The 27746-nt window shown below is 62.6% G+C and overlaps 2 protein-coding genes across 5 annotated transcripts in view; one reads left to right on the top strand and one right to left on the bottom strand.

Moving 5' to 3' along the window:
• Positions 1–397: 397 nt before the first annotated feature.
• Positions 398–2798, bottom strand: CLEC11A (C-type lectin domain containing 11A). Its single transcript, XM_037149035.2, has 4 exons — positions 2453–2798; positions 1972–2179; positions 1478–1669; positions 398–1035 (listed from the first exon to the last, which is right to left on the bottom strand). The coding sequence occupies exons 1-4, from the start codon at positions 2597–2599 to the stop codon at positions 590–592; spliced, it is 993 nt and encodes a 330-aa protein (XP_037004930.2). The 5' UTR covers positions 2600–2798; the 3' UTR covers positions 398–589.
• Positions 2799–2883: 85 nt separating this feature from the next.
• SHANK1 (SH3 and multiple ankyrin repeat domains 1) overlaps positions 2884–27746 on the top strand; it is a 48680-nt gene continuing 23817 nt past the window's right edge. For 2 of the 4 annotated variants that reach the window (XM_053659723.1, XM_053659721.1), the window contains exons 1-15: positions 2884–3209; positions 5608–5659; positions 9102–9402; positions 9584–9787; positions 10255–10326; positions 11915–12023; positions 12119–12270; positions 14421–14588; positions 15019–15135; positions 19266–19343; positions 19621–19687; positions 19959–20292; positions 21185–21378; positions 24455–24568; positions 24744–24819. In XM_053659723.1, the coding sequence (XP_053515698.1) occupies positions 9145–9402; positions 9584–9787; positions 10255–10326; positions 11915–12023; positions 12119–12270; positions 14421–14588; positions 15019–15135; positions 19266–19343; positions 19621–19687; positions 19959–20292; positions 21185–21378; positions 24455–24568; positions 24744–24819 (1943 nt within the window). In that variant the 5' untranslated portion in view covers positions 2884–3209; positions 5608–5659; positions 9102–9144. Of the gene's footprint in view, positions 3210–5607; positions 5660–6529; positions 6583–9101; positions 9403–9583; positions 9788–10254; positions 10327–11914; positions 12024–12118; positions 12271–14420; positions 14589–15018; positions 15136–19265; positions 19344–19620; positions 19688–19958; positions 20293–21184; positions 21379–24454; positions 24569–24743; positions 24820–27746 lie in introns of those variants that run through there. The other 2 variants (XM_053659724.1, XM_053659722.1) reach the window with 2 other exon arrangements.

Raw genomic sequence — 27746 nt, 5'->3', positions numbered from 1 at the left:
GGGTGGGGCAAAGGGAAAGTATCGGAGGGGTGCCTGATATTGTTTCAGTCCCCTCTGGTGAAACAAGTGTGAGACACACTAAATAATATTACATGGGGAATTTCTTGCAAAACTTGTCAGAGCCTTTAGCTCTTTTGCGATTCCAATATCTTTGATCAGTATCAAGACCTGGGACAATGATGGACCGGCCCCGGGGCCCCAAGGCCCTGAGTGGAGGGCACGATGGGGATAAAGGTGTCAGCAGCGTGTGGACTTTCGTACTCCTGACATCTGTGTGCAGGAGTGGATGACCGTGTGTACATATGCACAAGTGTTCTCCATCACTCTGGTTCTGGAGTGTCCAAAGGCCAGGTTCTTGCCCGTCCTGTCCTGACATGCAGCGAGGTAAATGCCAAAGTGCTTTCCACTGCCCACTGAAGGCAGATTCCACAAGGCTTTATTGTCGCCGGGCCTAAGCCTGGTGCTCACTGCTCCCAAGAAAAACACAGGCAAGGAAGAAAGGGAGGAAGGGCAGGGCGTTTTCCGAAGGTGCACGTCCTGGGCAACGGACGGGTGGCGGGATGGAAAGGCGAGGTGGGGACCGGCCCCGCTAGAAGGGGAACTCGCAGACATAGTAGAGGCGCCTCTCGCATTCGTGGTCCCACCAGGAGCCGTCGTCCGAGGCCTGCGCCACGCAGTTCTCCAGCGCGCCGCCGTTGGGCTGATTGGGGCTGAGCGGATGTGGCGCGGCGCTGGGCTCGGAGCCAGGCTCCGGCTGGGGCGCCTGGTGCCAGGCGAAGAAGGACACGCGCTGGCCGTTCTCGAAGAGGTAGAGGCCCTCGGCGCGCCGGTCGTGCACGCCCAGCCACACCGGCCAGTTGTAGGGAGCCAGCGCCGCACGCAGGTAGCGAGTCAGCGCTTCCATCTGCTGGCGGTCCGCCGGCTGCGCCAGGCTCCCGCCCCGCGCCACGCACCGCGCTTGCGCCGCCGCCTGCGCCTCGAAGTCGCGCGAGAGCAGGAAGCACTTGTGGCCGAGGCGCAGCCCCTTCAGGCAGCCTGCGGGTGGGGCGGGGTCAGGTCCGCGGAGGGCGGGGTGGGGCGGGGTCAGAACCTCCAGGGGCGGGGAGAAGGAGGGGTAAGAGCCTATGAGCAAGGGCTGGGAGGAGGCGGAGCCAGACTCCAGCGAGGAGGCGGAGTCAGGGCCGCCCGGGGCGGTGCCAGGCTGTAGGGACTGGACTGTAGGGGGCGTGGCGCGTGTTCAGCGGGATCCGCTGTACTGCCTTGTGGGGAGCGTGCTTCCCCCACCGCCTGCCTGCTCTCGGCATTCGCCCTCCCCGCCACTCTAACCTCCGCAGCAGCCAACACACCCAACTCTCCAGGAACCCCCTCAGCCGTGATGCCCAGGGTCCCCAGACCTCTCCAGGCCCCCTCCTCCCGCTTAGTTCCCCGCCAGACCCTGATCGTCCTGCTTTCCCGGCCCCGCGCGGTGCGGACTCACCCTCTAAGCGGCCATGCTCGCGCTCGGCGCGGCTCTGCGCCTCCTGCAGGGCTTGCACGGCGTCGCGGGTGTCGCCCACCGCCTCCCGCAGCTGCCGCAGCCCCGTGGTCAGCTGGACCACGCGGGTGTCCAACACGTGCAGACGAACGTGCACCTGGTGCAGGCCTGCGTCCAGGCCGGCCAGACGGCCCACTGCGGACGGACAGGGAGCATGTTGGACGGGGACCTTGGGGGCGAAATCGGGGGACCGGAAGCCCTTGGGAGGGGGCAGGGACCTAAAGCCTCTTGGGGCAGAGTTTGTGGGGGTGGGGGAACTCGGGGGACCTAGAAGGTCTGCGGCTCTAGGTTTTGGGGAGATAAGGCTGGGACTTCATGGGGGTGTGGGCGCGACGGGCTGGGCAGTGAGCAATTGAAAGGTTTCCGACAGTAACAGGACAGTTGCTGAAAATGATGGCGGAGGCCCGGGGTGCAGGGCGGAGCTCATGATAACTCACAGATGTAAGTGACACTGTCCTCCGGGGTGGGAGTGGGGCTGGGGCTTGGGCTGGAGGAGGGGATTGGCGTTGCTTCCTCTTCTTCCTCCCTCTGATGATCCTCCTCAGTCTCCAGGGCCCCTTTGTCTTCAAGTGTTTCCTCAGGATTTTCGTCCCCCCTTGCAGCATCCCCCCTCACAGGGGGCAGCCCCAAGGCCTCCTGTAAATGCTGAGGCAGGGCAGGGACAGTGGGGACAGCCCGTCTCCCCACTCTGACTACCCAGATGCTCCAAGCATCCCTCTCCAGCAGTAAGCTGGCTCGCTGCCCTCAAGTCCCTTCTGTGAACCAGTCACCCCCATCCTCTGAGCCTGTCCCGTCACTCCCTCTTGCCCATTTCCATGACCCCGGGCTGCCCCCTCCCAAGCCCACAGTCACGGTGGTACTCCCCGGCTGCCGCCCCCACCCCCCACTCCCCTTCCCCCTGGCCACTCCCCAACTCACCTTCAGCATCAGGGCCTCCCGCTCCCGCTCCTCCTCCTGGGCGCCTCCCCAGCCCCCCTCCCACTCCCTCTCAGCTCCCCGAGCCCCGTGGCTGAAGCCCAGGAGCTGGGGGACCACCAGGGCCCCAAGGAGCCAGGCTGCCTGCATCAGGGTGGCCTCACAACACCCAAGGCTGCGGGCAAATGTCTCTGGAGAGGGGGAGTCTCTGGGGACTAGCGTGTGTGATCGCTAGCCCCGTGGTCCCCACCTCTCCCAGCCCCTCTCTGGTCCCTCTCCTCCCAGCTCCTGCCTCTGTTCCTCGATGTGTGTCTCTCTCCGCCTCTCTTGGCTCCCCCGAGGCCCTGCCTCTGTGGCCGGAAACCTCCAACGTTCCAAAGCCTGGATCCCGCCCTGGGTCTCCCCCCCAACACCCCCCTCTTCCCACTTTCCAGAGCTCGCTTCCGCCCTGTTCTTTCCTTCTGCCCAGGCCAGGGCTCTGATAGTCAGGAAGAGCATGGAACTGGCTTGCCGTCCAAGGGGTCCTGGAGACACAGCCTCTGCCCTGGAACCCCTGCCGGGGGTTGTCGGGACTTGCCCCTGCTCCACTCTGTTCCCTGGCTACTCCTCAGCAGGGTCCCTCCAAGGGCTGTTATTACCCTGTGGCCACCGTTGCTTACACACTCTGCTGAAGAGGCTTTCCCATCATTTTGAGGCTCGAGGGCGCCATCTGCCCCCAGATCTCCCATCCCGCCCTCCAGGCTCCTGCCCCAAGATGCAAGTGAGTATGAGGGGCACACAGGAAGAGCATGCATGTGGCTGTATGTGCAGCCCTAGGAGGCCGGCCTCTGGGATTCATTTGTCATACTTTTCTGGAAGCCTGCCGGCCAGGCCCTTCATGGGGACTCCAGACAGGCAGAGAGACCAGCCCACTGGCTGAGGGGCTAGGGCAGAGTGGAGGGAGAAGACTGTGGGGCGGGGGTGGGGGGCGGTTGGGGGAGCTTTTCGGAGTAGACCGGTGCTGCGCTGGGTGCACCCAGAGCTCTGAGCAGTCAGCCAGGTTCATCGTCTCCAGCCTGGACCACTGCAGTTGCTCTCCCCCTCCTTCCTTCCCAGCCCCTCCGATCCATGCCGCTTGCCGCAGCCAGAGCAATGCTTCCAAACTGTAAATCAGATCGCGTCACGCCCCACGCCCCTGCTCCCCCAGCTGCCCAAACCCTGGTCTGAACCAGCCTGGCCTGCCCTGCAGGGGGCTGGCAAGGCTGGGCCCTATGCACCTCTGCCAGCTCCCCACTCCCACTCCCCTGCCCCCCACGATCCAGCCACACTGGAGTGTGGGTAGCCAGCCTCTCTGCTATTTCCTGAATGCTAAGCTTCTTCCCACCTCATAGCTTTTGCACTAGTGTCTTCCTCCTCCTAGAATAAGGCTCTGTGGCCCAGCCTCTTCTCATTTCTGAAGTCTCAGCTCTGAGAGGCCTTTCACCTTGGCGGTTTTATCTGAAGAAGCTTCGCTTCCACCAGTTACTTTATTAAGACACCCCATTGTATCACTTCAGTGTGCTCAAGACTGGCATTGTCTTGTTAGTTAGCCTACATGTTTGTGGTCTGTCACCTGCCAACGAAGGCAGGGGTTCTCCTTGTTCATGGCTGTATCCCCCAGAGCTAGAGCAGGGCCAACCTGGCACATAGTAGGTGCTCAGTCAGTCTGCTGAACGAGAATGGAAGTAGCCATTCATGGTGAGGTAACGGCTTAGCCAAAAGACTGCAGGCTTGACTGTTGTGTACAGAGAGCCCCCCAAGTTCCTGAGGCAGGGGCACAGGGTGAGGGGGGCACAGGCAAGGGTTGTGGCAGCCAGGGTGGAGGTAGTGAAGGCCGTGGGAGGGAGACTGCCCAGGCAAGAGAAGCAAGAGGCCATGCCCACTCTGTGCCAGATTCGTGACTCATGCAGGGCTTTTCCAGAGTCGGCCTGGCTGGTTGCGCCAGCAAGCATGGAGGCTCACTGGCCAGGGATGGAGGGCCCACTCTCCAAGGGAGGAAACCAAGGCTCGGAGAGGGGACAGCACGGCCTGCCGGAGGTCACCAGCAGGCAGGCAGCTAGCCAGGGCTTCTGGCTCTAAGCAAGAGCAGGGCAACTGCCCTCAGCTGCTGGGAACCCCAGGAGGGGCCTTGGAAATCAGTGCTTCCGTTTTCCAAGAAAGCAGAGGGCAGCATGACCTTGGCCAGGCTGCTCCCCAGGTGAGAGCCTGGACCTCCCGGGTGCCCATTAGGGTTCTGGGGACCCCCTCACCAGCAGCTAGAGGCCTCCGACATAATGCACAGGCCTGGGAAGGCCTTGGAAAGTGTAGGGCGGTGCACAGCCTCTCTCGCTGCTGGAGCCAACGCGGGCAGCTGTTGTCTCCCAGGGCCCAGCTGCTAACCACCTGGGCTGGTGGGTGTGCATCCAGAGGGAGGCCTCCCAGAGCTCAGCTGGCACCTGCTCCAGCTCAAACAGTGGTATTCCAGAGCCTGCAGCTGGACGTGCCACCAGAGGCTACCTAGAACTGCCCCCTACAGGCACCTGTGCTGGGACTGGTGGCCCTGGAGGTGCTGGTAGAGCTGGGAGAAGGTTAAGCGTCTGATCTATGGGAGTGCTTCCCTCACCAAAGCCCTATGGGATCTGCCCTGTCTATGTGGGTGCACCTGGGGCACCAGCAAGCTGAGCCATGAAGGAGGATATACACCCATGGTGTTCCCCAGACTGAACAACAGTGGTGTGACAACTTTCAGCCAACCTACCTGACCCTGATCCCTGGCACCCCCTGGGTGACCTTGGGCAAGTTGCTTAGCCTCTCTGAACCCCTGCCTAGCCCTTGGATTGGTGGGAGATGTTGGTGAGTAAACCCAGAACAGAGCCTGGCACACAGGAGACGCCCCAAAAATGTCAGCGACGATCATGGTGGAGGGGGTCTATCTAAAAGGTCCTGTGCACACCTGTGTGACGGCTAGTGTGCTGAGGGAGTACCCTGGGGATGCTCGCACTCATCTCCCTACAGTGTGTGTGTGTGTGTGTGTGTGTGTGTGTGTGTCTGTGTTTCGGGGTTATGTGTGAGCTGGAGACCTGAGCATGCACACTGGGGTGCATGCGGTGGGGGGGGGCATAAATGCACGCGCTGTGCTGACTGTACGCTCTGGTGCACAGGTGTGGTGCGTACATGCCGGAGCCGAGTGCGTTTTTGCAGATGTGCGTTCAGGTAAGGCGGCTGTGCATGACCTGGAGAGTCCGTATAGGTGGGGATGGCTGCAGGGCCAGCCAGGGACTTTGCACCTGTGCCTTGGGGGAAGCGGATGCGTGTATGTTGGGGAGACAGCACAGGAATCTATAGCTCTCGGAATCCGATTTGGGGGTGCAGAGTTCAGCACCAAATATTGGTTGCACCCTACTGTGTGTAGAGAGAGTGGGAGGCGCTCTGGAAAGGGCGTTCCTGGGGTTCGAGTGCGGAGCGGGGTACCCTTAGGGGGGCGGGGCCCCATTGTGGGGTTTGGAAGCAAGCAGGGGTGCCGTCCGTGTTTGGGATCGGGTGTCAAGAGGGAGTGGTGGGGGAGGGCAGGGGGAGGGGGCGGAGCCGGTGGGGGGGATGGGCGAGGTTTGGGGGCGCGGGGAGGGGCGAAGTCTCCACCGCCGGCTCCCGGAGGGAGGGGAGAGGGCGGAGGGAGGGGAGGGAGGGAAAGAGGGAGGGAGGAAGAGAGAGAGAGAGAGAGACAGGGTGAGGGAGAGACAGCGAGAGCGAGAGAACGAGAAGGGAGACAGAGGAGGTGCGGAGCGGGCGGCGGCGCGGCGGCCTGAGGAAGAGGAGGAGGAAGAGCCGGAGGAGCCGCGCCGCCCGGAGCCTGCCGGACCGAGCCCGGGGCAGGCTAGCCAGGAGGGGCGCGGCGGCCGCGGCTCAAGGGGGGCGCTCTGCGGATGGCCAGGCCCGGTCCGCGGGGGGGGTGAGGTCCGCGGCCCCCCCGCCCGCCCCCCCCTGGCCCCCGCCCGCCCCCTCCCCGGGCCCGCTCGCCCCCCGGGGCGGTGGGGCATGGCCTGAGGGTCCTCCGTCTCCGGGGGGGTGGGGGGGGGGGGGGAGGGGGGAGGGGCTGCGGGCGCCGCCGACCGGGACTCTGCAGCCCCGCCAGGCAGGTAAGGGGGCCGAGAAGCCGGGGGGGTGTTCGGGGAGCCGCGGGGCGCGAGCCGCGGGAGGGGGCGGGGGCGCCCGGACGTCCTTGGCCGCGCGCCGGGCTCCGGGCCGGGGCACGCGATGGGGGGTGGGGGCGAGGAGGGGACCATCGCCCCGGGCGGCACCGAATTGGGTTACACCCCAGTCCCCAGTGCCGGGTCCCGGATCGCAGAGTGGGGGGGAGGCTGCGCCCCCCGTGGCCCGCGAGCAGAGCCCCCCAGCCCCAGCCCGCCTGCCCGCGCGCTCCACGCCCAGGGCTCGGTGGCCGCGCCCGCCTCCGGGCCCTGCCCGGCCACTCCCCCGCCTCGCTTCCCCGCCCGGCCCGCCGAGCCCGGGACCCCTGCAGCGGCCGTGCCGCGCGAGGCCCCTCCCCGGGTCGCCCCGGCGCCCACCCCAGCCTGCGCGGGAGGGGTGGGGGGTGAGTCTGGGCCTCGGCCTCCTCCGCCCCTTTCGACCCCCCTTCTCGCGCCTGCTTCTCCTTTCAGGCCCCTGCAGTCCGCTCCCACCCCCTTCACGAGCCCCCCTTCCCGCACCCCGTCAAGCTCCCTCTCCGCCGGCCGGCGCGCCCCCTCGGCTCCCGCCCCCGGTCCGGCTCCCGGGCGCCTCCACCCTCTCCCTCCGGCCCCGGGCTCCCCCCCGCCCCGGCCCCGCGTTCCCAGCCCCGGCTTCCTCTCCCCGCCTCGCCTCCTCCTCTCCTTCTCCCGGGTCCCGCTCTCAGCCACGCCGGCCGCCCCCCGGCCCCCGCATCTTCCCAGGGCACCCCCTCTCTCCCCTGGTCCCCCCCGTCGCCGAGTCCTCAGCCCGTCTCGGTGCCAGCTGCGTGCCAGCTATTCTTAGCCGGGGAGCGTTTGATTCATGCCGCCCCGGCGGAGCGTGCCCGCTCCCTCCTTCGGGGCCGGAGGGGGAGGGGCCGGCGCTGGTCCTGGGGGCTGGGGGCCGCCGCACACGCGGGGGTGCAGCGGGGAGCCGGGCCAGTTTTGCTTTCCTCCCCAATGGCCACCCGTTTAGTGCCCAGTGTAGGCTGGGGGTCAGCCAGGGTCAGCCGTGGGGGGAGTGGCAGCGGGGCCCTGGGAGGGAGGTGTGAGGTGGAGCCCGGCAGAGAGGAGGAGGCCCGGGGTTCCGTCAGGGCGACGGGGGGCAGCGCGGCCCAGTACCTGGAGGGGGAAGGGGCTTGGTAGCCCTGGGCACGCTCGGGGTGGGGGGGGAGGGGTTGGCCGGCCGGTGGCGATACTGGCTCGCCCACAGCTCTTGGAAGTCTCCTTCTCAGACACACGTTTCCAACCCCCCAGCCCATCCCCACTCCCCCAAAGTCAGCAGTACCCTCCACTGCTTCCCATCTCCATGGCAACGGCGCAGGAGCTGGGCCTGGTGTGGGGGGGAGGGACCAGACCAGACATTCTGTTTTCTGGTCCTGGGGTAGGTAGGAGTCTCGGGGAGAAGATGAGCCAGGCGGACCCCACTCCCCAGCTTCCTAAGGCTACTTCATTGGAGAAGAAGAGGGATTTCCCCCCCCAGATGACTTCCCAACCCAGTCCCCCAGACCCTCACCCCATTCTTTGTCCCTCCCAGCCCCCACCCCCAGTCTCCCTCAGAGTGGGGCTGCCCACCCCGTGCAAGGCTGAGAGGTACCTGCCCTGAAGGGCCAGACCCCAAAGGTGCCCACAGGTCATCTCCCTCCACCCCACATGGCCACAGGCCACCGCACCACGGTCACGTGAACGGCACTCCCAGGGCCAGCCTCTCCGGCCGCCCACACACCCTCTTACGATGCCCCCCCAACAACCTGAACAGGCCACCGCTCATGGTGCCCTCTCAGGGATCCCTGTGCACCAAGATGCTCTGGCCGATGGCATCCCCACCCAGGTGCCGGGCGCCCCGGGGACTCTGGTTCTCCAGCCCTCTGCCCACGTTGTTGGCTTCCCTTCACTCCAGTCACCAGCTCCACCCACTCTCTGGCTCAGGCTGCCCCCGGTTCACGGCCCCCCTCCCCATTACTACGTCTCAGCACCCCCCTCCCCAGCTGCCCAGGAGGAGGATGGGAGGGCTTCGGGTGAGAGGCCAGGCTGGGGCCAGGAGGGCAGGATGCCGGTGGGCCGTCCACCTGTCTGTCCTCGGCTAATTTTAGCTGCATTTTCCGTGGCCTGGCAAAGTGGGCCAGTAGCTCCCGCGGTGATTCCGCGGTTTCTGGGACACCGCCACACTGGGTCAGCGGCAAAGTGGGGCGCAGGAGGGGCGGGGGCTGCGAGCAGGGCCAAGGGCAGGGAAGGAGACATGTGCCGGCAGCGTGGCAGGGATGGGGGTGTGTGCACCAGGCGGCAGAACATCCGGGGGTGTGTCCAGCCTCCGGCCTGCCTGCCTCTGGCAGTGTGGGGCCTCTGCCCTGGACCACGGGACCACCGAGTATGCCTGTGGCCTTCGAGGGGTTGTGGGGGAGGGGGCTTCTAGCCTGACAACCGCCCTCGGCCCCCCCCCCCCCACACAGCGACCTGTGATGCTGCCGTCCCCCATCGCCCCGTGGCCCCACGATGACCCACAGCCCCGCCTCAAGCGAGGACGAGGAACGCCACAGTGCCAGCGAGTGTCCCGAGGGGGGCTCAGAGTCCGACAGCTCCCCAGACGGTCCCGGGAGAGGCCTCCGGGGGACCCGGGGCCAGGGCAGCGGGGCACCTGGTAACCTGGCCTCCTCAGCTGGAGGCCTGCAGGGCCGCTCCATGTCTGTCCCGGAGGACGCCCACTTCAGCATGATGGTCTTCAGGATCGGCATCCCTGACCTGCACCAGACAGTGAGTGAGCCCGCCCGCCCCACCCGGCCCGCACCGCGAGGCCTCTCTGCGGCTGGGCCTTGTTTCCAGACCCCTACACCCGCTTCCCCAAACCGCCCCCCACCCACCCAACCTGCCCCCAGAGCCGCCCTCCCCGACCACCTGACACTCCTTCCTGTCGGCTGCCCCCTCCCCCTCCCAGAAATGCCTGCGCTTCAACCCTGATGCCACCATCTGGACAGCCAAGCAGCAGGTGCTGTGTGCCCTGAGCGAGAGTCTGCAAGATGTGCTCAACTACGGCCTGTTCCAGCCGGCCACCTCGGGCCGGGACGCCAACTTCCTGGAGGAGGAGCGGCTGCTGCGGGAGTACCCCCAGTCCTTCGAGAAGGGGGTGCCCTACCTGGAGGTGAGGCCCGCGGCCTGCCCAGGTGACAGAAGGCCGGTCTCGCTGCACGGCCGGCCCCTCCCGGGTTTTTTGGTCGGAGGGATCTTCCGGATCTCCAGGCCCAAGAGTCAGAGAGCGTCAGAGGGGCCTGAGTGCAAATTACTGTCGGTTCTCTGGCCAGCAGAGTGGCCTTGGAGGAGGGTCACTTGCCCCTTTCCAAGCTTCTCCTCGCCTGTGAAACTGGAGGATTCCCCACTTAGAGCAAGTGTTCCAGAACATTCCCTGTGGGATCCAGACGCCTTCTCCTTCACGTTAGGGATCGCGATCTGCACACCCCCCGCCCCCAGCGGTCCTGCACCTCTCTGCCCGCACAGCCAGGGCCGGGCCTGTGTCCACCCTGACCCTGGGCTCTGGAGGGCGTCCAGCCTTTCCTCCGAGGGCCTGAGTCTGAGTCCCTGTCTCTCCCCTCGCCCCGCCCCTCGCCTCAGTTCCGGTACAAGACCCGAGTTTACAAACAGACCAACCTGGATGAGAAGCAGCTGGCCAAGTTGCACACCAAGGTGAGAGCCTGCTGGCGGCCACCCGCCTTCGACCATCCCCCACGTGGAACCCCTCCCTCCGCGGCCCTTCCTCTCCCACCTCTTCCCAACGGCCCTCTGCTACACCCCTCAACCCTTCTGCTCCTCTGCCAGGGTCCCCATTTGGGGACATTTGGGATAGCCCCAAATAACCACCCCTTTTCCTCTTCATTCCTCTGCCTGGGCCTACACCACTTCCACCTGGCTCTCAGTTTCTTTCTTTCATTTTGTTTTTTATTATTGATTTGAGAGAGAATGAGAGATTTGTTTCACTTATACATTCACTGGCTGATTTTCGTATGTGCCTGGACTGGGGATGGAACCCACAACCCTGGTGTATCGGGATGACGCTGTAACTGGCCGAGCTCCCGGGTCGGGGCCTGGCTCCCACTTTCTTCATCCTTGGACTCTCCCATCTCGTGTCTTGGTGCCTCATACTCCCGCGGGGCCCCCTCAGCCTGGACTCTGACATCTCGTGTCCCTCTGTCTGGGGCTTTTTCATAGATGCTCTGCCGTCCCCCACTCCTGTGGCCTCGTTCTCTGATGGATCCAAGGGTGCCCCCCGCCCAGCCACACCTATGCTCCAGGCACCTTCCATTCCAGTCCTTGGACCATATGTCCGCGTGTCTCTCCTGGCCCCTTAAGAGCCAGGAGGAAGCCAGGGGCCTCTTTTGGTCAGTAGCCAAGTGAAGGATTCTTGTCACATGGGGAGAAAGCCCCGCTCTCCCGCCCCCATTCTTCCTCATCTCCTCCCACCTCGCATTCATCCTCGTCCTCCCCCAAATATTCCACCCCTCCACACCTGTGCTGTCCACTGCAGGGGCCACTGGCCACCCACAGCTCCCGAGCACTGGCAGTGTGGCCGGCGCCCAAGCTTAGCCCAAGTGTGAAACGCATGGCAGGTTTCAAAGACTCTGGATACTCCGCGAAAGTGAAATAGCTCCCTAATAAATTGTATATGTATGACGTGCCAAGATGGTCGATATACAGTAGGTTAAAAGAGGTACGTCGTTAAGGGAGATTTCAACACCGTTGATAGCCCCTCTTCCTTATTTATTTATTTATTTAGACCTTGATACTGAATTTATCGGGGTGACATTGGTTAATAAAATAATATAGGTTTCGGGTGTACAACTTTGTAATGCATCTTCTGTATATGGTGTTGTGTCTTCAGTCCAGATCAGATCTCTTTCCATCACCATTTATCCCCCTTCTATCCTCTTCTGCCTCCCGCACCCCCAGGTCCCCTTCCTTGGTGGTAGAGATTTTATTGATTTGTCCGTTTATTCATTTTAGAGAGAGGGGTAAGGCGGGAGGAAGAGAGCACACCCATCGGGTGAACCGAACCAGCGGCCTTGGGGTTGGCAGGATGACGCTCGACCCGCTGAGACACACCAGTCAGGGCCCCCTTCCTTTAAGAGAAAATTTTAAAAAGCAGCATCTAGAGAGTTTTGAGTGTCACAAGTGGCTCGCTGTGTATTTCACTGGACAGCGCAGCTCGGGGCCCGTGGTTTTTTTTTTCTCTTGCTTCCTGATCGGCCTGTCTTCTGTCTCTCATGCTCGGGCTCAGACCGGCCTGAAGAAATTCCTGGAGTACGTGCAGCTGGGCACGTCCGACAAGGTGGCGCGCCTGCTGGACAAGGGGCTGGACCCCAATTATCACGACTCGGATTCAGGAGGTAGGGAGGGGAGCGGGGGCGGGGCTTGGGGAGGGCGAATGCCCAGCGTGAGGCCTGGGCGCTGCACGTGACTGGCCTCTCGCCCCGCCCCTCAGAGACCCCCCTGACGCTGGCCGCCCAGACGGAAGGCTCTGTAGATGTGATTCGAACCCTGTGCCTGGGCGGAGCCCACATCGACTTCCGAGCCCGGGATGGTATGACGGCCCTGCACAAGGCCGCGTGTGCCCGGCACTGCCTTGCTCTCACGGTGAGGTGCCCACCACTGCCCCCTCCCACCCTGGGGCCCTCCGCAGATCAGAGACACCCCCAAATTGCCGTGTTCCCCACACACGCTGCACTGGGTAAAACCGCCCCAGAGCCTCCCTCTTCCTGCCTTTCATCGTGACCCCTCCCACTGAATCTGAGTCCCCCTCAGACGCTCAGGTGCAGTCACTCCCCCTGGCTCACGACCAGCTGTCGCTGATGGTCACACAGACTTCCTTATGCCCGAGTGGATGACGTGACTCTCCCGACACTCAGACACTGGTGTCCTTCATTCCCTCCCACCCAGCCCAGCACCAGCCCTACTCCTCCTGGCCCCTGCAGCGCCCAGCGAGCCCCCTGCTTTGTTTCCAGACACCCTCCCCCCCACCCACCCAGCAAATGCAGCCCCTCAATCTGCCTCGCTAGGCACTGGCCCAACACGCCCCCCCATCAACCTTTCCCCTTCTCTCACATGCAGATACGGCCTCCTGCTCCCAAATACATGAACCTCATGTACCCACAAAAAGCATACACGGAGTCAGCTGGCACTTTTATTTTAAAATACTGTTGCCTTCTCTCTCTTTTTTTTTGGAAATTTATTGACTTTAGAGAAAGAGATTGATTTTTTCTTCCACTTATTTATGCATTCATTGATTGATTCTTTTTTAAATAAGGATTTTTCTTTCTTTATTTTTAGAGAAAGGGGGGAAGGGAGGGAGAAAGAGAAGAGAAACATTGATGTGTGGTTGCCTCTCACGCGCCCCCTACTGGGGACCTGGCTCACAACCCAGGCATGTGTCCTGACTGGGAATCAAACTGGTGACCCTCTGGTTCGCATGTCGGCACTCAATCCACTGAGCCGCACCAGCCACGCTGATTGATTTTCCTATGTGCCTTGACTAGTGGCGAAACCTACAACCTTGACGTGTTTGGATGATGCTCTAACCAACTGAGCTACCTGACCAGGAGTGCCATTTCCTTCTTCCCACCCCCTCCCAAGGGTTCTTTTTTTAAAAAGAAAAGATGGTATTTATTTATTTTTAGAGAGAGAGAAAGAGGGAGAGAAACATCAATGTGTGGTTGCCTTTTGTGCGCCCCCTTAATGGGGACCTGGCCTGTACTCCGGGCATGTGCCTTGACTGAGAATTGAACCAGCAACCCTTTGGTTCTCAGGCCAGTGCTCAATCCACTGAGCCATACCAGCTAGGGCTCCTCCCAAGGGTTCTTGATCCCTCTTCACACAGAGGTCAGGACGGACTGCTCCAGAAATATGTAGCTATGGATAAATACCCTGATTGACGGATGCCCCAGCTTCTTGAACCCTCCTTCCCCTTCACCAACCCTTTCACCAGCCACAAAGATGTCTCAAACCCCTGGAACCCACAGACCCTCTTATGTCCTCCCAAATACCCAGACCTGCACTGGCCAATCCAGTAGCCGCTAGCCACCTGGGGCTGTTGAGATTTAAACTGGTTAAAGCGAACTAAAATCAAACCTTCAGCTTGTCGGGCTCACTAGCCACATTCAAGCGCTCAGTTGCCAACGGTGGCCGCTGTATTGGGCGGTGCAGTTGTGACTGTGCCCATTGTCAAGAAACACGCCGTTGGACAGGGCCACCCCAATGCTGTCCTACTAACCGTCGACGCCGTGACCAGCCTTCTGTGCCCAGAGCTGTTCCTTGCGTGGAACCACTCCCTGGCCCCCAGCCCCTGGCCTCCAGGAGGCTGGCCTGCTGCCTGGCCCGGAGTTTGCTCTTTCCCAGGCCCCCTCCTATGCCCCCCCACTCAGGGCACAGAAGTAACAGCTCCTCCCACTTGGCCAGGGGCCTCCGGCATCACTTCTGTCATTTGTCCCCACAGCCACCCCACCACGTAGGTGGGTGCCCGCTGTGGGAGAAGGGTGGGCTGGATGTCAGAGAAGGAGGGTTCCTCTGCCGGCCTCTTCCTGATCCCCTCCTTGTTCACAGGACGGGAGAGGCTCAGAGAGCGGGAGGGCCAGGCCCAAGGTCGCACAAGGGCATCGTGGCAGAGCTGAGATCGCCATTGGCCAGTGGCGGTGGCCCAGGACTCCTCATCCTCATCCCACTGGCTCTTCAGAATGAGCCCGTGCCCCCCCCCGCCCTGTGACTGTCACCTGCCTTGTCTCCCCCCCTAGGCACTCCTGGACCTTGGGGGCTCCCCCAACTACAAGGACCGCCGGGGTCTGACCCCTCTCTTCCACACAGCGATGGTGGGGGGCGACCCCCGCTGCTGTGAGCTGCTGCTGTACAACAGGGCCCAGCTGGGCGTCTCGGATGAGAACGGCTGGCAGGAGATCCACCAGGTGCTCCTGTCTGGGCCAGGACGGGTGGGCGCGGGGGCGGAGCTGCCTGGGCCCAACGGGGGGGGGGGCAGGGGCAGGGACCCTGGTCCAAGGGGCTGGGGATCCAGACTCAGGGGCCTCATAGAGGGTGGGGGTGAGGGCCCATGGTCCCCAAAGAGGAAAAGATGGGGGTGTCGACACTGGAACCCTGAAGGGACATGGGCTGGGGGGACTGGACTCCTTGACCCCTGACCAGGGTGGGCAAGGCCGGACCTCTGGGCCGTGGAATGACTCGTGAAGCTGACCGCCTGGGTCTCTAACAAGGAACGGGGCTGAAAGGAGAAGGGGCGGTGGACACAGGGCTTCCCGGCCTCAAGGTGAAGGACACGGACCCCCGCCATGAGCGGAGGGTCTGACCAGCCTCCTCGGCTCCCTGCCCACCCCCCCGCAGGCCTGCCAGCGGGGTCACTCTCAGCACCTGGAGCATCTGCTCTTCTACGGGGCTGAGCCCGGAGCCCAGAACGCCTCGGGGAACACGGCCCTGCACATCTGCGCCCTCTACAACAAGGTCTGCCCGCTGGGCTCCGACTCCAGCCCTCACTCCTTCTCTGTTTCATGCATTCGTTCACCCATTTACTCATTCATTCATTCACCCATTCATTCATTCACCCATTTACTCATTCATTCGTTCACTTATTCATTCACCCATTCACTCCTTCATTCATTCACCCATTTACTCCTTCATTCGTTCACTTATTCATTCATTCACCCATTCACTCCTTCATTCATTCATCCATTTACTCGCTCCCTTATTCATTCATTCATTCATTCATTCATTCATTCATTCAACAAGTATTTACTGAGCACCTTCCCGGTGTCAGACCCAGAACTGGACGCTGAGGGCCAAGTAGTGAGCCAAGCAGGACAGCCCCCGATCCGGGCACGTCCGCCATCACAGTCCAGACCACTCAGAGGGAGCTTACAGGGAACGCAGGTCCCTATGGGACCCTGCATGTTGGCTTGGGCTGGAGGCTGGGGTCAAGGGGGCTGTAGAGGATGTGCCCACCTGTGCTAAGGTGGGCAGGAGCCAGCCGGGTAGAGAAGGGGGAAAAGGCATGCCAGGCAGGGGGGCATGGCCAGAGGTTCACTCCGGGGTTCTCTCCCTCCCGTGAGTCTTGCTCAACCGCCAGTGAATCACCTGCTGAGCGCCCGTGCATCATGGGTAGGGGCCAGTCACTGCAGCGGACCAAGGAAAAGCCAAACAAACCACAGCCCCCAAGGGGACCAGGGTGGCATGCAAGTTGTAGCAATTCAGGGCTGCGTGGATGGTGCCCACTTCAGGAGTGGAGGTGACCAGTAAAGAGCAGGTGCTGGGGGGGAGGGTCTCACCCTTGCTTCTTGTGTGACAGGCAGTCCGGGGCAGGGCAGCCCCCTCAGTGCCTCGGCCTCCCCCACCGCCCACGCCGAAAGGTTCCCTGTCCTTGGAGGGCTGCCGTGGGGGCTTGGGAGGACAAGGCTTGGCCCAGGGCTGCTGCTGGTGGTCGGCCCCATCCCCGCCTCCCCTGTTCCGTCTTTCGGAACAGCCCAGCCCCTTCTGCCTCATCAGGACGTGCAGTGCTGGGAATGTGGCAGGTAGCCACAGGCCGCCTTGTGGCAGCAAGCAGTCTGCTTGGCGCCCGCAGAGGGAGAACTCGGTGTTTGTCAAACCCGACCAACGTGGTGCCGTCACTTCCGTCACTTCCCCTCCCGGTGGTGCTTTCTCTCTCCCCTGCTCCTCGACACAGGCCTGGCGCCCAGACTCCCTGGGCGCCCCGCCTCCTGTGGGCGTGGCCTGTGGGCTCCTCAGACAAGCCCTCTCCCTTCTGCAAGGCTCCGCCCTCTCCCCCGAAATGGGAATCACGTCCCCTGAGCAAAGGGGATGAAAGAGCGTGTAAATAAAGTGCCTGTCCCCAGAGGGCATCTGTAATAATCATCATTATGATCGTGATGGTCGTAACCATTATCAGTCAGGATCCAGGCAGGAGGTGGAAACCATACCATCAGTCTGAACGGGGAAAGTTTAATATGAAGAATTAATAGCAAGAGCAATTACTCTTAGCAAGTCAGAGGAGCCAATCATCTCCCTACCCCCACCCCCCGGCCTAGGACATCCCCTTCCTCGTCTTCTAAATGGGTCAGTAACAGAGGGACCAAGTGGGTGAATATTTGCTTGTTCTTGGCAAGGTGCTGAATGAACAGATGCTTGGCACGTGTGAGGTCTCTCGCCTTCTCTCTCCTCGTCTGCCCTCCCAGACTTTCAGGGTCCCAAGGCCCAGAGCTGGGTCTGACATTTCCTCACTGCACTCCCCTGGCCCCGTGGCATCTGCATGGGGTGATGATCAGGTCCGTGTCTAGGCTCGGAGATACTCAAGGCTATGTCTCATCAATCTGCCGTCCCAAAGCCCCAGCGCATGGCAGGCCTAGAAGCATCTTTGTTGAGTGAGGGAAGGGAGGAAGGAAGGAAGTCAAGCCAGCTTGGATTTCCTCCAAGCCTGCACAGCACTCAGCTTAGAACATTGAACAGGCGTTTGCTTCAAGATGGATTGGGTGACTCAAGGAATGAACGAATGAGTGAGCGAATGAATTTTGAATGACTCAACCCCACATCCTCCATCCGCATCCTCTCTGTGCCTGTTTTCTTGAGCAACTACTATGTGCAGAATGGGAGGTGAATAAGACACAGCATGGTGCCTGCCCTGGGGAGGGAGAAGGGGAGTGGCGGACGGGCAGAGAGGCAGACGAGTAGACAGATCATTGCGGAGCTGAGACGTAAGCGCCAGGGCACCGGTAAATATGGGGTTCTCAGGGAGTAGTTTGAAGAGCTGGTGTTGACGTTCTGGCTCTGTGCTAGGCCTGCTGGGTGGTGGTTTGGAGCATGCAGACATGCAGAAACATACCTGACAGTGGTTAACAGCCTAGTTGGAGAAACTGTGTGTGCACACGGGTGCAAACACAGACACGCACACTCACAAACACATCCAGAAGCTCACTGGGCCAGCGTCGCTGCCCAGTGACTGACCTGGCCTGCTGGAGTTGTGCTTTCCCAGAAAATAGATAAGCAATAGGCTTAGAAGGCGTCTTAGCTGCTCCACTAACCAGCTGTGTGGCTTTAGGTGAAGATCTGCCCTCTCTGAGCTAGTGCTGCAAGACGGGGTCATGCAAGCACCCCTGGTGGATTTGTCGTGTGGAGAGGGTCAGACCAAGTCAGTTCTTGGTGAATGCAGGTTCAGTTGGTATCTGGGGATCTAGAGAAGAATTGAGGGGGAGGGGAGGGGAGGGCTGGCTTTGGCCAGGTGAAGACAAAAGGCAGAGGACCTTCCCTGATTCAGCACCTTGTTTACTGAACAGCTCCTGTGGCCCAGATGCCATCCCAGGTGGTGAGTGCCGCAGACAGAATCTTGCCCCTACGCAAGGGACAAGGTGGTGGGATGCTAAAGAGACAAATAAGATAGAAATGTAATTGCAGAGAGACAGTGTTATGAAGAAAATGAGCTCATACTGTCTTGGAAGGTTGCCTGGGATGTAGCAGGTATCACAGAAGTAAAAATAAAGCAGGGAGCGGGACCGGGGGTTATTTTTGACAGGGCAGTCAGAGGAGCCCCCTCTGAGGAGGTGGTGTTCGAGAAAAAAACCTGAGTGAAGCGAGAAAGTGAGCTATGGGAAGATGGCAGGGCAGAGAATTCCAAGCAGAAGGAGCGGCAGGTGCAAAGGCCCTGGGGCAGGAGCATGCCCGTCAGAGGAAGGCATCCACTGTGGCTGGAACGTGGGGAGCGAAGATGAACTTGGTGAGGTTGGGGGGGGCAGGGCAGGGCATATCAGCTGGCACCTCCTGCGCCAGGGGAAGGACCTTGGGTTTGGTCCGGAGCGCGAGGGAGCAACGTGTCGTGAGTCACCCAAGTAAGGGACTGATCTGGGTGTGGATGGCATTTCTATCCCACCACCCCCTTCCTTCTGGCTCTAGCAGGGTGTGTGAGGAAGAGCATAGGCTCCAGAGACAGACAGACCTGGGTTCGAATGTGGACACAGATCCACCAGCCCCGTGACCTTGACCTCCTTGTCCGCTGGGCGGTTCAGTGAGCTGCTTCCTCCCAAGTGCCAAGCGCCTGGCCTGCTTTGTAGTAAGCCCTCCATGAGGTTTAGATGGATGGCTCTCAGCCAGGCTGCTTCTGGCCCCCAGGGGACATTTGTCACCGCCTGCTGACATTCTTGGTTGTCACAGCCAGGAGGGGATGGTGCTCAGCATCCTTCTGCGCAGGATGGCTGAGAAACCCTGGTGCAGCTTCGCGCCACCCAAATCACAGATGTAATTTTAAACGACTCAGGAGCCACATTTTAAAAAAAAAGAGAAAAGAAACAGGTGATGTGAATTTTAGTAGCATATTTTATTTAATCCATTGTATCCAAAACAGTGTCCTTTAAACATGAAATCAATAGAAACATGACTGGAGAAATTTTCTTTTCTTTTTTTTCTCCTGCGCTAGGCCCTTGAAATCCAGGGTGTAGTTATTGCACACACGGCGAGTCTCAGCCTGATCCCACAGATGCTCGTCTCGGGAGCCGCACTTGGCCGGTGGCTGCTGTCCTGGGCGGGGCAGGGCCAGATCGGATTGCTGCTGAGGCTCCTCTCACGGTGACCTTCGCTGTCTTTCTTTCCCTCAGGAGACTTGTGCCAGGATCCTCCTCTATCGAGGGGCCAAAAAGGACGTGAAGAATAACAATGGACAGACGGCTTTCCAGGTCTGGGGCTGGGGGGGGCGGGGCGGACTGGGGCTGGGGGGCGGGGCGGACTGGGCTGGGGGCGGGGCGGACTGAGGCTGGGGGCGGGGCAAGGAAGCACCACCCAGGGGTGCGGGAAGGTGGATCCCTGAGGCGTGGGGGGGGGGGGGGGAGAGAGGGAAGGCAGAGGTCTGGGCCCACAAGGGCAGAGGGAGCAGCCGGCCAGGGACTGGCCAGTGCTTCCCGTCCCCTCTCCCGGTGCCCGGGCCACCCCACCTCCCTGTCTCTCTCCTTGCAGGTGGCGGTGATCGCTGGGAATTTCGAACTGGGGGAGCTGATTCGAAACCATCGAGAACAAGATGTGGGTGAGTGAGGGGCACTGGGAAAAGGCAGAGCCTGGGGCGCTTCGGGGGTGCATGGTAGGATCAGGGGTCAGGGGAGCTGGTGTGGGGGCCAGGATGGGATTGGAAAAAAGAAAAAACCTTGTAGGGCCTTGAACTTCTGATTAGTAAGGGACGGGATTCCTGGCTTCCCGCGCTCTTTTCTCATGTCCGTCTTTCCTCCCTCACGTCTGTCCCCATCCTCCCTTGCTTGCCTCTGTCTCCCCTGCCGTCCCCTGCCACTGTGCCCTCTCAGTGCCCTTCCAGGAGTCCCCCAAGTATGCCGCCCGGCGACGAGGACCCCCGAGCGCCGGGCTGACGGTGCCCCCCGCGCTGCTGCGGGCCAATAGTGACACCAGTATGGCCCTGCCCGACTGGATGGTGTTTGCAGCCCCGGGGACCTCGTCCGCCGCCGGGGCCCCTGGCCCTACCTCAGGGGCCCAGGGCCAGTCACAGCCCTCGGCCCCCAGCACCAAGCTCAGCACCGGGACCCTCCGAAGTGCCAGCAGCCCCCGGGGCGCCCGGGCACGCTCCCCATCCCGCGGGAGGCACCCCGAGGAGGCCAAGAGGCAGCCCCGTGGACGGCCCAGGTAGGGGAGGGCGCAGCCCTGGCCCCACAACAGACCCCAGCCCAGTCCCCTTCTCAGTCGCCAGGCCCCAGGCCGGCTCGGCTGCCCCCCTCCTGGCCCGCGGACCTGCCCCCACCACCAGGCCTAGGCCTCTCTCCCGACCCTTGAGGAAGGGAGGGTGTTGCGAGCCAGTCTTGCAGCCTTCCCAAGTGCATACAAGTTCAAGCCATGCACTTGCTCTACACCAGAGGCCTGGGGGCACCCCCCAAAATGTCGGTCCTAGACCCTGAGGACAGACAGACAGAGAGGGTGAGGTGAGAGGAGGCCACACAGAGAGGGGGCCTCCGAGGGCCTTGGGAGGAGGTGACCGAGACAGGCGGGAGATGAAGCTGGAGGAAGGGTAGGTGGGAGGGGAGCAGAGAAGCCCCTCAGGGCAGCGGGGAGGGTGAGAAGGGGCACTGTGGGGTGAGGAGGCCAAGCTGGCCAGGGAGGGCCGGAAGGGGAGCTGTGGCCAGCCCGCATATCCCCGGGACGTAGGAGGGAGGGAGATCATGCAGGACCAGGAATGGCGGGCAGGGGGCGCTGGACCCAACCCCGGAGGAAGCTGGGAGTCCGTCCCTGAAGGCGAGGAAGAGGAAGAATGGTGTGGGCAGAGCTTAGCCTCAGGAGGCGCCTTCAGGTGGCGCTCTCGGGCCCGTGGGAGGGGGCAGAGCTGAGCCAGGAAGCAGGAGAGGGAGGGGTCCGGGGGGCAGCAGCAGGCAGACACAGGGACCCCGGAGCTGGGCAACCCACTCAAACCCCGTCCCTCACCCCGATGCTCCGTCTCTTCCCCGCCCCTCCAAGGACCCCTGTTCCCCCAGAGGTGCCCCCTCCCTCCACTCTGCCCTGCCTCTCACACCCTCTGTGTACGCAGCTCCAGTGGGACGCCCCGGGAAGGGCCCACCGGGGGCACCGGGGGCTCAGGGGGGCCTGGGGGCTCCCTGGGCAGCCGCGGGAGGCGCAGGAAGCTGTACTCGGCGGTGCCCGGACGTTCCTTCATGGCCGTGAAGTCCTACCAGGCTCAAGCCGAGGGGGAGATCTCCCTGAGCAAGGGCGAAAAGATCAAAGGTAAGGGGCAGGCAGGTGAGCCGACCACTCGGGGAGGGGCGGTCAGAGACAGGGTTCTAGAATGTTCCGCGCCCTCTGGAGGCCTCTGAGCACCAGCCCCGAGATGTCCCTTCTGCCCCAAGGAGCGTAAAGTGTAACTGAGATGCTGCCAGCAGGTGGCGTCGGGACCCCTCCGGGCAGGGTCGCGACTCACTCACGACCCCCCTTGCAGTTGGGCGTCCAGACCCTGTGGCACAGTTGAAGGGTTACAACCTCAGGCAGGTGATGGCCACTTGCCCCAGGTCCCCCCCCCCCCCCCCTGCAACCCACAACCCGCAGGCTTGGTCCCCTGTGTGAGGAAGGGGGCGGGGCCTATGTGGGGGGAGGGGGAGGCTGCGCTGAGATGAGATGGGGCTGTGAGTGAAACCAGGTCCATGCCCAGGGCTCCCCAAACAGGGACTGTCCTTGTGAGCATTCGCTTCTCTCAGGTTTCTCTGTTGTCTGCGTCTGCAAAATAGTGCCTGCAGCCCCCGCGGGCAGACTTGCTGGGCTGGTGACTTGTGCTCTTGGGCCGAAGGGTGCTTTGGAGACAGGAAAGGGGCTGTCCCCGGGGTAGTCAGCCCGCTTTGGGAGAGCCGGTCTTTGCCCACCTCTAGGCTACGGAGGAGCTAAGCAGTGTAGCAGTTGAGAGCCAGGCAGCTGAGGTTCAAATCCTGCCTTCACCTCCTCAGGCAAGGGACTGACTTTCTCTGGGCCTCAGTGTCCTCATCCATAAAATGGGACTCTTCTGAGGACTGGAGGAATCCTCTCACCTGAAGCGCTTGGAACAGCGCTTCCCACGGAGCGAGCACAGCCAACCCGATCAAAGTGCCCCTCCCCCCACTGCAGACACTTAGAGGAAGGAGACCCCTGGCCACCGCCGGGGGAAGCTGGGAGGGGCCTCCCACAGTGAGGGCCCAGGGTCATCCCTTTGTCCCCCTGCAGAGAGCCGCCGTGACAAAGCACAGAGGAGGCTGCGTTCGAGTGGGTCAGGGATCAGAGCACAGGGCGTGGTTGTGCAGGTGCCTCTGTTTTGCGGTCTGTCTGTCTGCCGTGGCCCGAATTCTTGGAGCTGAGGTTCCGCAACACTGGTCTCTGGGTCCCAGGGGCCCAGTTTCATGGCTGGGCGCACAGGAGGCCCCAACACTCGTCCGCTGAATGAATGAATGAATGAATGAATGGCCACATGCACCAGCTAGCGGTGGGGGCCACAGCAGTGTCTGCAGAGGAGAGACAGACAGACTGCGTGTATGTCGGGGTTCGTCTGTGATTGGGAGGGTGAGAAAGAAGAAAGGGAAACTGAGGCAGGGGTGAGGGACCTCCCGGGCAGGCAGAGGGAGGGCCACGGACAGCATCTCCCATGTGCCTGTCTGAGCTTCAAGCCCCAAGAAGAGACACCACTGTTTTTAATACCCGTCCCTTTCATGAAAAGATACTTCATTGCCCCAAAGCGTGCCCACCTGCATGACGTCACTGGGTGTCGCCGCATCTCACGGGCCAGCAGAGCTTCCTCTGCTCTCAGGACCCCAGCCCAGGGCCTGAGCCTGGCCCATGAGGCACCCCAACCCCCGCCTGCCTCATCTCAGGCCACTTTTCCGTCACCCACAAGGTTCCAAGGTCTGCACCCTTCTCTCCATCCCTCAGACGCCCCGAGCCCTTTTCCATACAAAGCACTTTGCATGTGCTGTTCCTTCTGCCTGGACGACCTTTGCTCCCTCTCATGGTGTCCAGTCCTGGGGTCCTTCGGGTCTCAGCCTGTAGGTCACGCCCTCCTGGATGCCCCCCTGGTCCGTCTCCCTCCGCCATCCCCTTTACATGCCCCCCTCCCGACGTCCTCTCTCCAGATACCCTTTTTCTCTTGAGTGCTGTCCCCGATTTCTAATCACGAGGTCGCCTGTAGACTCACACTTCCCTTGGGCACCAGTGTGGAAGCCCCGTGAGGGCAAGAACCACGTTTGTGGTGTGTTTGACGGCTCCGACTCGTGATTGTTCAGTGAGTGAACGATCGATCCCCAGGCCACCCAGCCAGGCAGGGCAGAGCCAGCCGAGAGCCCAGACTCTTGCCACCCGTCTCCTGTTCTTCCGTGGCCTTGAACATCTCTTGATCTCACCTCCCAGGTCCCCTCCAGGAGGGCCGGCAACTTGTGCAGGAAAGAGCAGTGGGTGGCCCTGACTCAAATCCTAGCATGACTTGAGGCAACTCTGGGCAAGGCACTTCTGGGCTCTGGGTTTAACGGCTTCATCTCTGAAGTGGGAAGTCCGTTGTTGGCTATCAGGGTGGGCGTGAGGGCTGAGGGTGGGAGGTATGTGAGGGGCTGAGTGCGGACAGAGCCTTGAAAATGCTGGAGGGAGGGAGGGAGGGAGGACTGTGTGTCGAACAAGGCGCTTGAACAGAGAGAGCAGCCTTAGCGACCACAAGCGTTTGCTCCCGAAGTGCACAGAGTTGCGTTCAAACCCAGCCTCTGTGTATTACACGCCATGTAGCCTTGAGCAAGTGGCCTGGGATCGCCACACCTCTGTTTCCCCATCAGTGGAGTGGGGATAATAACGGCAGCCCCTCTGAGGGTTCTGGTCCACAGTGAGAGCTGGGTAGGCGTGAGCTGTCCCTGCCGTCCATCTCTGAACGTCAGCGCCCAGCTCAGCAGCACGGGGGGGCACATCCCAGGCTCCCACTAAACCTGGGCTGATGGCTTAAGAGGTGGGGCCAGCCGTCGGTGGCAGTTGTGGGTGGGGCCAACCACTGAACTGAAACCTGTCACCGGGGGGGATGAGGGCCGCTTGTCGAGCTGTCCCTAACCTGTGAGGCAGCGCCATGGGACACAGCCCTCTTCCCCGTTGCCTCTGGATGTCCTCATTGGATCCGGAACGCTTAGCATGCAAGAGTGACATGATCTGTATCTCCCTGCCACGGCCTCGCCCCCTTCCTGGGACATTTGCTAAGGCCCTGCAGCCGGGACCTGCGCCAGGTGCAGAAACGATGGAAAGGTTGTGCCCGGTGTGTTGGGGGCAGGAGCAGCACAGAGACGTAGACACGTGTCTGTTCCTTCTCCCCGCCCAGTGCTTAGCATCGGGGAAGGAGGCTTCTGGGAAGGTCAAGTGAAAGGTCGCGTTGGTTGGTTCCCCTCTGACTGCCTGGAAGAGGTGGCAAACCGCTCCCAGGAGGGGAAGCAAGGTAACGGGGAACCCTGGACTGTTACCGAATCACCCTCGGGTACTTACTCATGTCCTTTCCTGTTCCCTTACCGATGGGGGGCCGGGAGGATGGGACGGCGTGGTCCAGGGGCACTGGGGGTGGGCTCGTGGTTTCCGGAGCGAGGACCCAAGGTGGCCCCTTGTCCCCCCTGCAGAAAGCCGCAGTGATAAGGCGAAGAGACTCTTCCGGCATTACACCGTGGGCTCCTACGACAGCTTTGACGCCCCAAGGTAAATGTCCTTACCCCCTCGGGGGCCCCACCTTCCTGTCTCATCTCTGCCCTCTGAGGCTTGGCCGGGGTCCGGGGAAGGAGGAGTTAGCTTCCCGCCACACAGCCCAATGCCCAACCTGCCTGGGCAGCCAGGGAGGCTGCTCAGCTCTGGGGCAGCCGAAAACTGGTGGGGTGGACGGGGCTGGGTGGGGGAGGGGAATTCCTGGGGGCCCTGGGGGTCCCCCGCGTCCGGCTGGCCGGAGGTCCTGTGCAGTGGAAGGTGCACGCATCCCACGTCTCGCACCGGGTGTGGGCAGAGCCAGGCCAGGCCAGGCGAGCTGGGGGCGCGGGGAAGGGCACACTGACACCTTTCCCCTCCCCGGCTGCTGGCTGACTTGCTTCCGAAGCTTAATGGATGGGATTGGCCCAGGGAGGTGAGACGGGAGGGGACGGGAGGGCACGGGGTCAGGAACGGGAAGGAAGGGGTGCCTGGGGGCGTGGGGGTGTTCGCGTGTGCACGGCCATAGCTGAAGCTCCCTGTGCGTGAACAGCTGACACAGGCCCGTGCCCCTGTCCTGTTTCCTTGACTGTGCTCTAGCCCACCTGTCTGTGTAGGTGCACTTGACCCGTGTCCGTGTGCATGCGTGACTGGGGTCCCCTAGACGCGTAGCCCCGGGCATACGCCCGGGAAGGCCGGAGGGCCCGGCCTGCTCTGTAGAGATGGGTGCCTCTGTGGCTGTTATTATTAGTGGCTGCCGGACTGTGGCTAAGGGTGCAGCTGTCCCCGAACCTCCATGTGTCCCTGAATCCATGTGTCCGAGAATGAGGGCAAGTGTTTCTAGAGATGGCGGTGTGTCTGCTTACCTCCCAGGGACAGGTGGGTCTCTGCACCCACCTGTCCCTCTGTCTGCATGGCCTCGTTGGTGCCCATGAGCCCGTAGAATTGTGTGCATGCATTTGCATCTTTCTGATTGGCTGGAAATCAGGACCTGCGGTGTTGGGGGAGGGCCCCCAGCCTGGAGAAGGGAGGACTGCAGGAGTCGGGCTTCCAGAAGGGCAAGGCTGCGGGGGAGGGGAGGTCATAACTGGGCGTCCGCAAGAGGACACCCTCTCCTGCTGCTCCCCAGCCCACCCACCCACCCAGGGAAGGGTCTTCTTGTTTGTGGCATCCTTCCATTAAATGTGTCCAAACCTATGTGTCTGTGTTCTGGCCGGTGGGGACGAGTTGGGGCGGGGAGGAAGACAGGTGACACACGGGCAGAGAGGGTGGGGCTGGGGTGCTGCCCCGCGCCCCAAGTGTCTGAGGCGCTTGACCATTGTGCCTGTGCGCCTGGCACGTCTCCGGCTCTGGGCAGTGGGTGAGTATTGAGGTTCGTCCCCAACAGCCTCTGCTTCCCTCTCATCTCTGTCGGTGTGTCTCTGAGCGTGTCTCCATGGCCTTGGTCTTGGGGTCACTCGATCTACCTGCTGCTGGATGGGGGTGGTCCCTCTGGCCCTCAGGTCCATCCTGTCCAGTGCGCACCCCCCCCTTCACCCACTGGAATGTGCTGCCCTGTCTGTGTGTGTCTGAGGCTCTCCTGCCTGGCCCCTGCTCTGCCCCACCCCTTCTGTATCCTGCACTTTGCCTCTTGCGCACACCCCCACCCCACCCCCTGCTCCCACCCCCCTCACCCCCCACATCGGTGCCTTCCTCTCTCCTCTCCTGTGGGTCTGCAGGGCGGGGTAGTGTATGTATGTCTCTCTGCCTGGGATTCTTACAGGAGACAGGGGTGTCTCTCTGCCTTGGGGCCCGATCTGAACGTCCCGGCCTTCCCTTTCTGGCCTTTCCAGATTGTGTCGGGGTGCTTCGTATGTCGGTCTGTGTTGGGGGTGGGGGCTCTGTGCGTCCCCTCCTGGGGCCTCTCTCACCTCGATCTCCCTGCCCTGGAAGCGGGGCTCGGTCCGCGCGTTCGGGCACGAGGTTTCGAGGCATCTTGTGCGGTGTGCGCGTCCCTCTCCCTCGCTCTGCACCTGCGCGGGAGGGCCCTGGAGGGGGGAGGGGGGTTAAGGGGGGGCCCAGACCGGAAGTGCCTCCCCTTCTCCTCCCCCCCGCGCCTCGCCCCTCCCCCTTCTCCCGCCAAGGGGGCCCCTGCGTTCCCCTCCCGGCCCCCTCCCCCTCGCCCGGCCCCCTCCGCCGCCCGGCGCAGGACGCCAAGGGGTTAAGCCTCGCGCCGGCTGCCCGCCTCCGGAGCTGTCCGCGGTGCTGAAGCCCGCGCCGGCCGCGGTCCTTGCGCTCCAGCGGCGGCCCGACCCCGCGCCCCCGCGCCCCCGCGCCCCCCGGCATGTGAGCCCCCGGCCCTGCCCTCCCTCCCGCGGGAGGGTGCGCGCCCCCTCCCCCTCCCCCCTCCCGGCGCGGGTCAGCATGAGGCGGGGCCTGGGGGCCCGGACACGGGGGTTCGGCCGAGCGGGGACGGGGACGCGGCGGCGGCGGCGGGGGCGGCCGGCACCGGGACCCGGGCCGGGGCCGCGGCGGCGATGGCTTTGTCTGCGGTCGGCGGCGGCCCCGCGGGGGGCTCCCTGCCGCAGCCGCCCCCCGCGCTCTCCTCCAGCTGGCCGGCCCTGGGGCCGCGGCGGCGCAGCGTCTGGTACATCTACAGGTAACCGAGCGCGCCGCCCTCTCCCCCGCGGCCCGGCCCGGAGGCCCCGGCCCGCTGTGACGCCCCTGCCCCCGCCGCCGGCCCTTCTCCTCCTCGTCCCCCCAGACGCCCCCCCAACCTTCTCTGAGCGCTAAACGCCTATCGGGCCCCTCTTCGCAACCCTTCTTTTCATCCCTTCCCTGGGGCCGCGCTCTCTGAACACCCCTCCCAGCCCAGGAATCCGTCCTCCACCCCCTCACAGGCCCTTCCAGGCCCCCCTCGGCTCTTCCTCCTCCAAGACCTTTCTCCTCTGCGAGGCCCGCCAGCGGAC

The sequence above is a fragment of the Artibeus jamaicensis genome, unplaced genomic scaffold (assembly GCF_021234435.1).
Source record: "Artibeus jamaicensis isolate MK-2021 breed Jamaican fruit bat unplaced genomic scaffold, CSHL_Jam_final scaffold_804, whole genome shotgun sequence".
NCBI lineage: Eukaryota > Metazoa > Chordata > Mammalia > Chiroptera > Phyllostomidae > Artibeus > Artibeus jamaicensis.
Note: the sequence above shows the minus strand (reverse complement) of the source record. Positions and strands in the feature narration are given on the sequence as shown.

Coding starts and splice junctions, on each gene's coding strand:
- CLEC11A (XM_037149035.2), bottom strand. CDS start 2,599: ATGCAGGCAGCCTGGCTCCTTGGGGCCCTGGTGGTCCCCCAGCTCCTG. Junction 2,180..2,452: donor GGGAGGCCCTGATGCTGAAG/GTGAGTTGGGGA, acceptor GCCCTGCCTCAG/CATTTACAGGAGGCCTTGGG. Junction 1,036..1,477: donor CGAGCATGGCCGCTTAGAGG/GTGAGTCCGCAC, acceptor CCCCACCCGCAG/GCTGCCTGAAGGGGCTGCGC.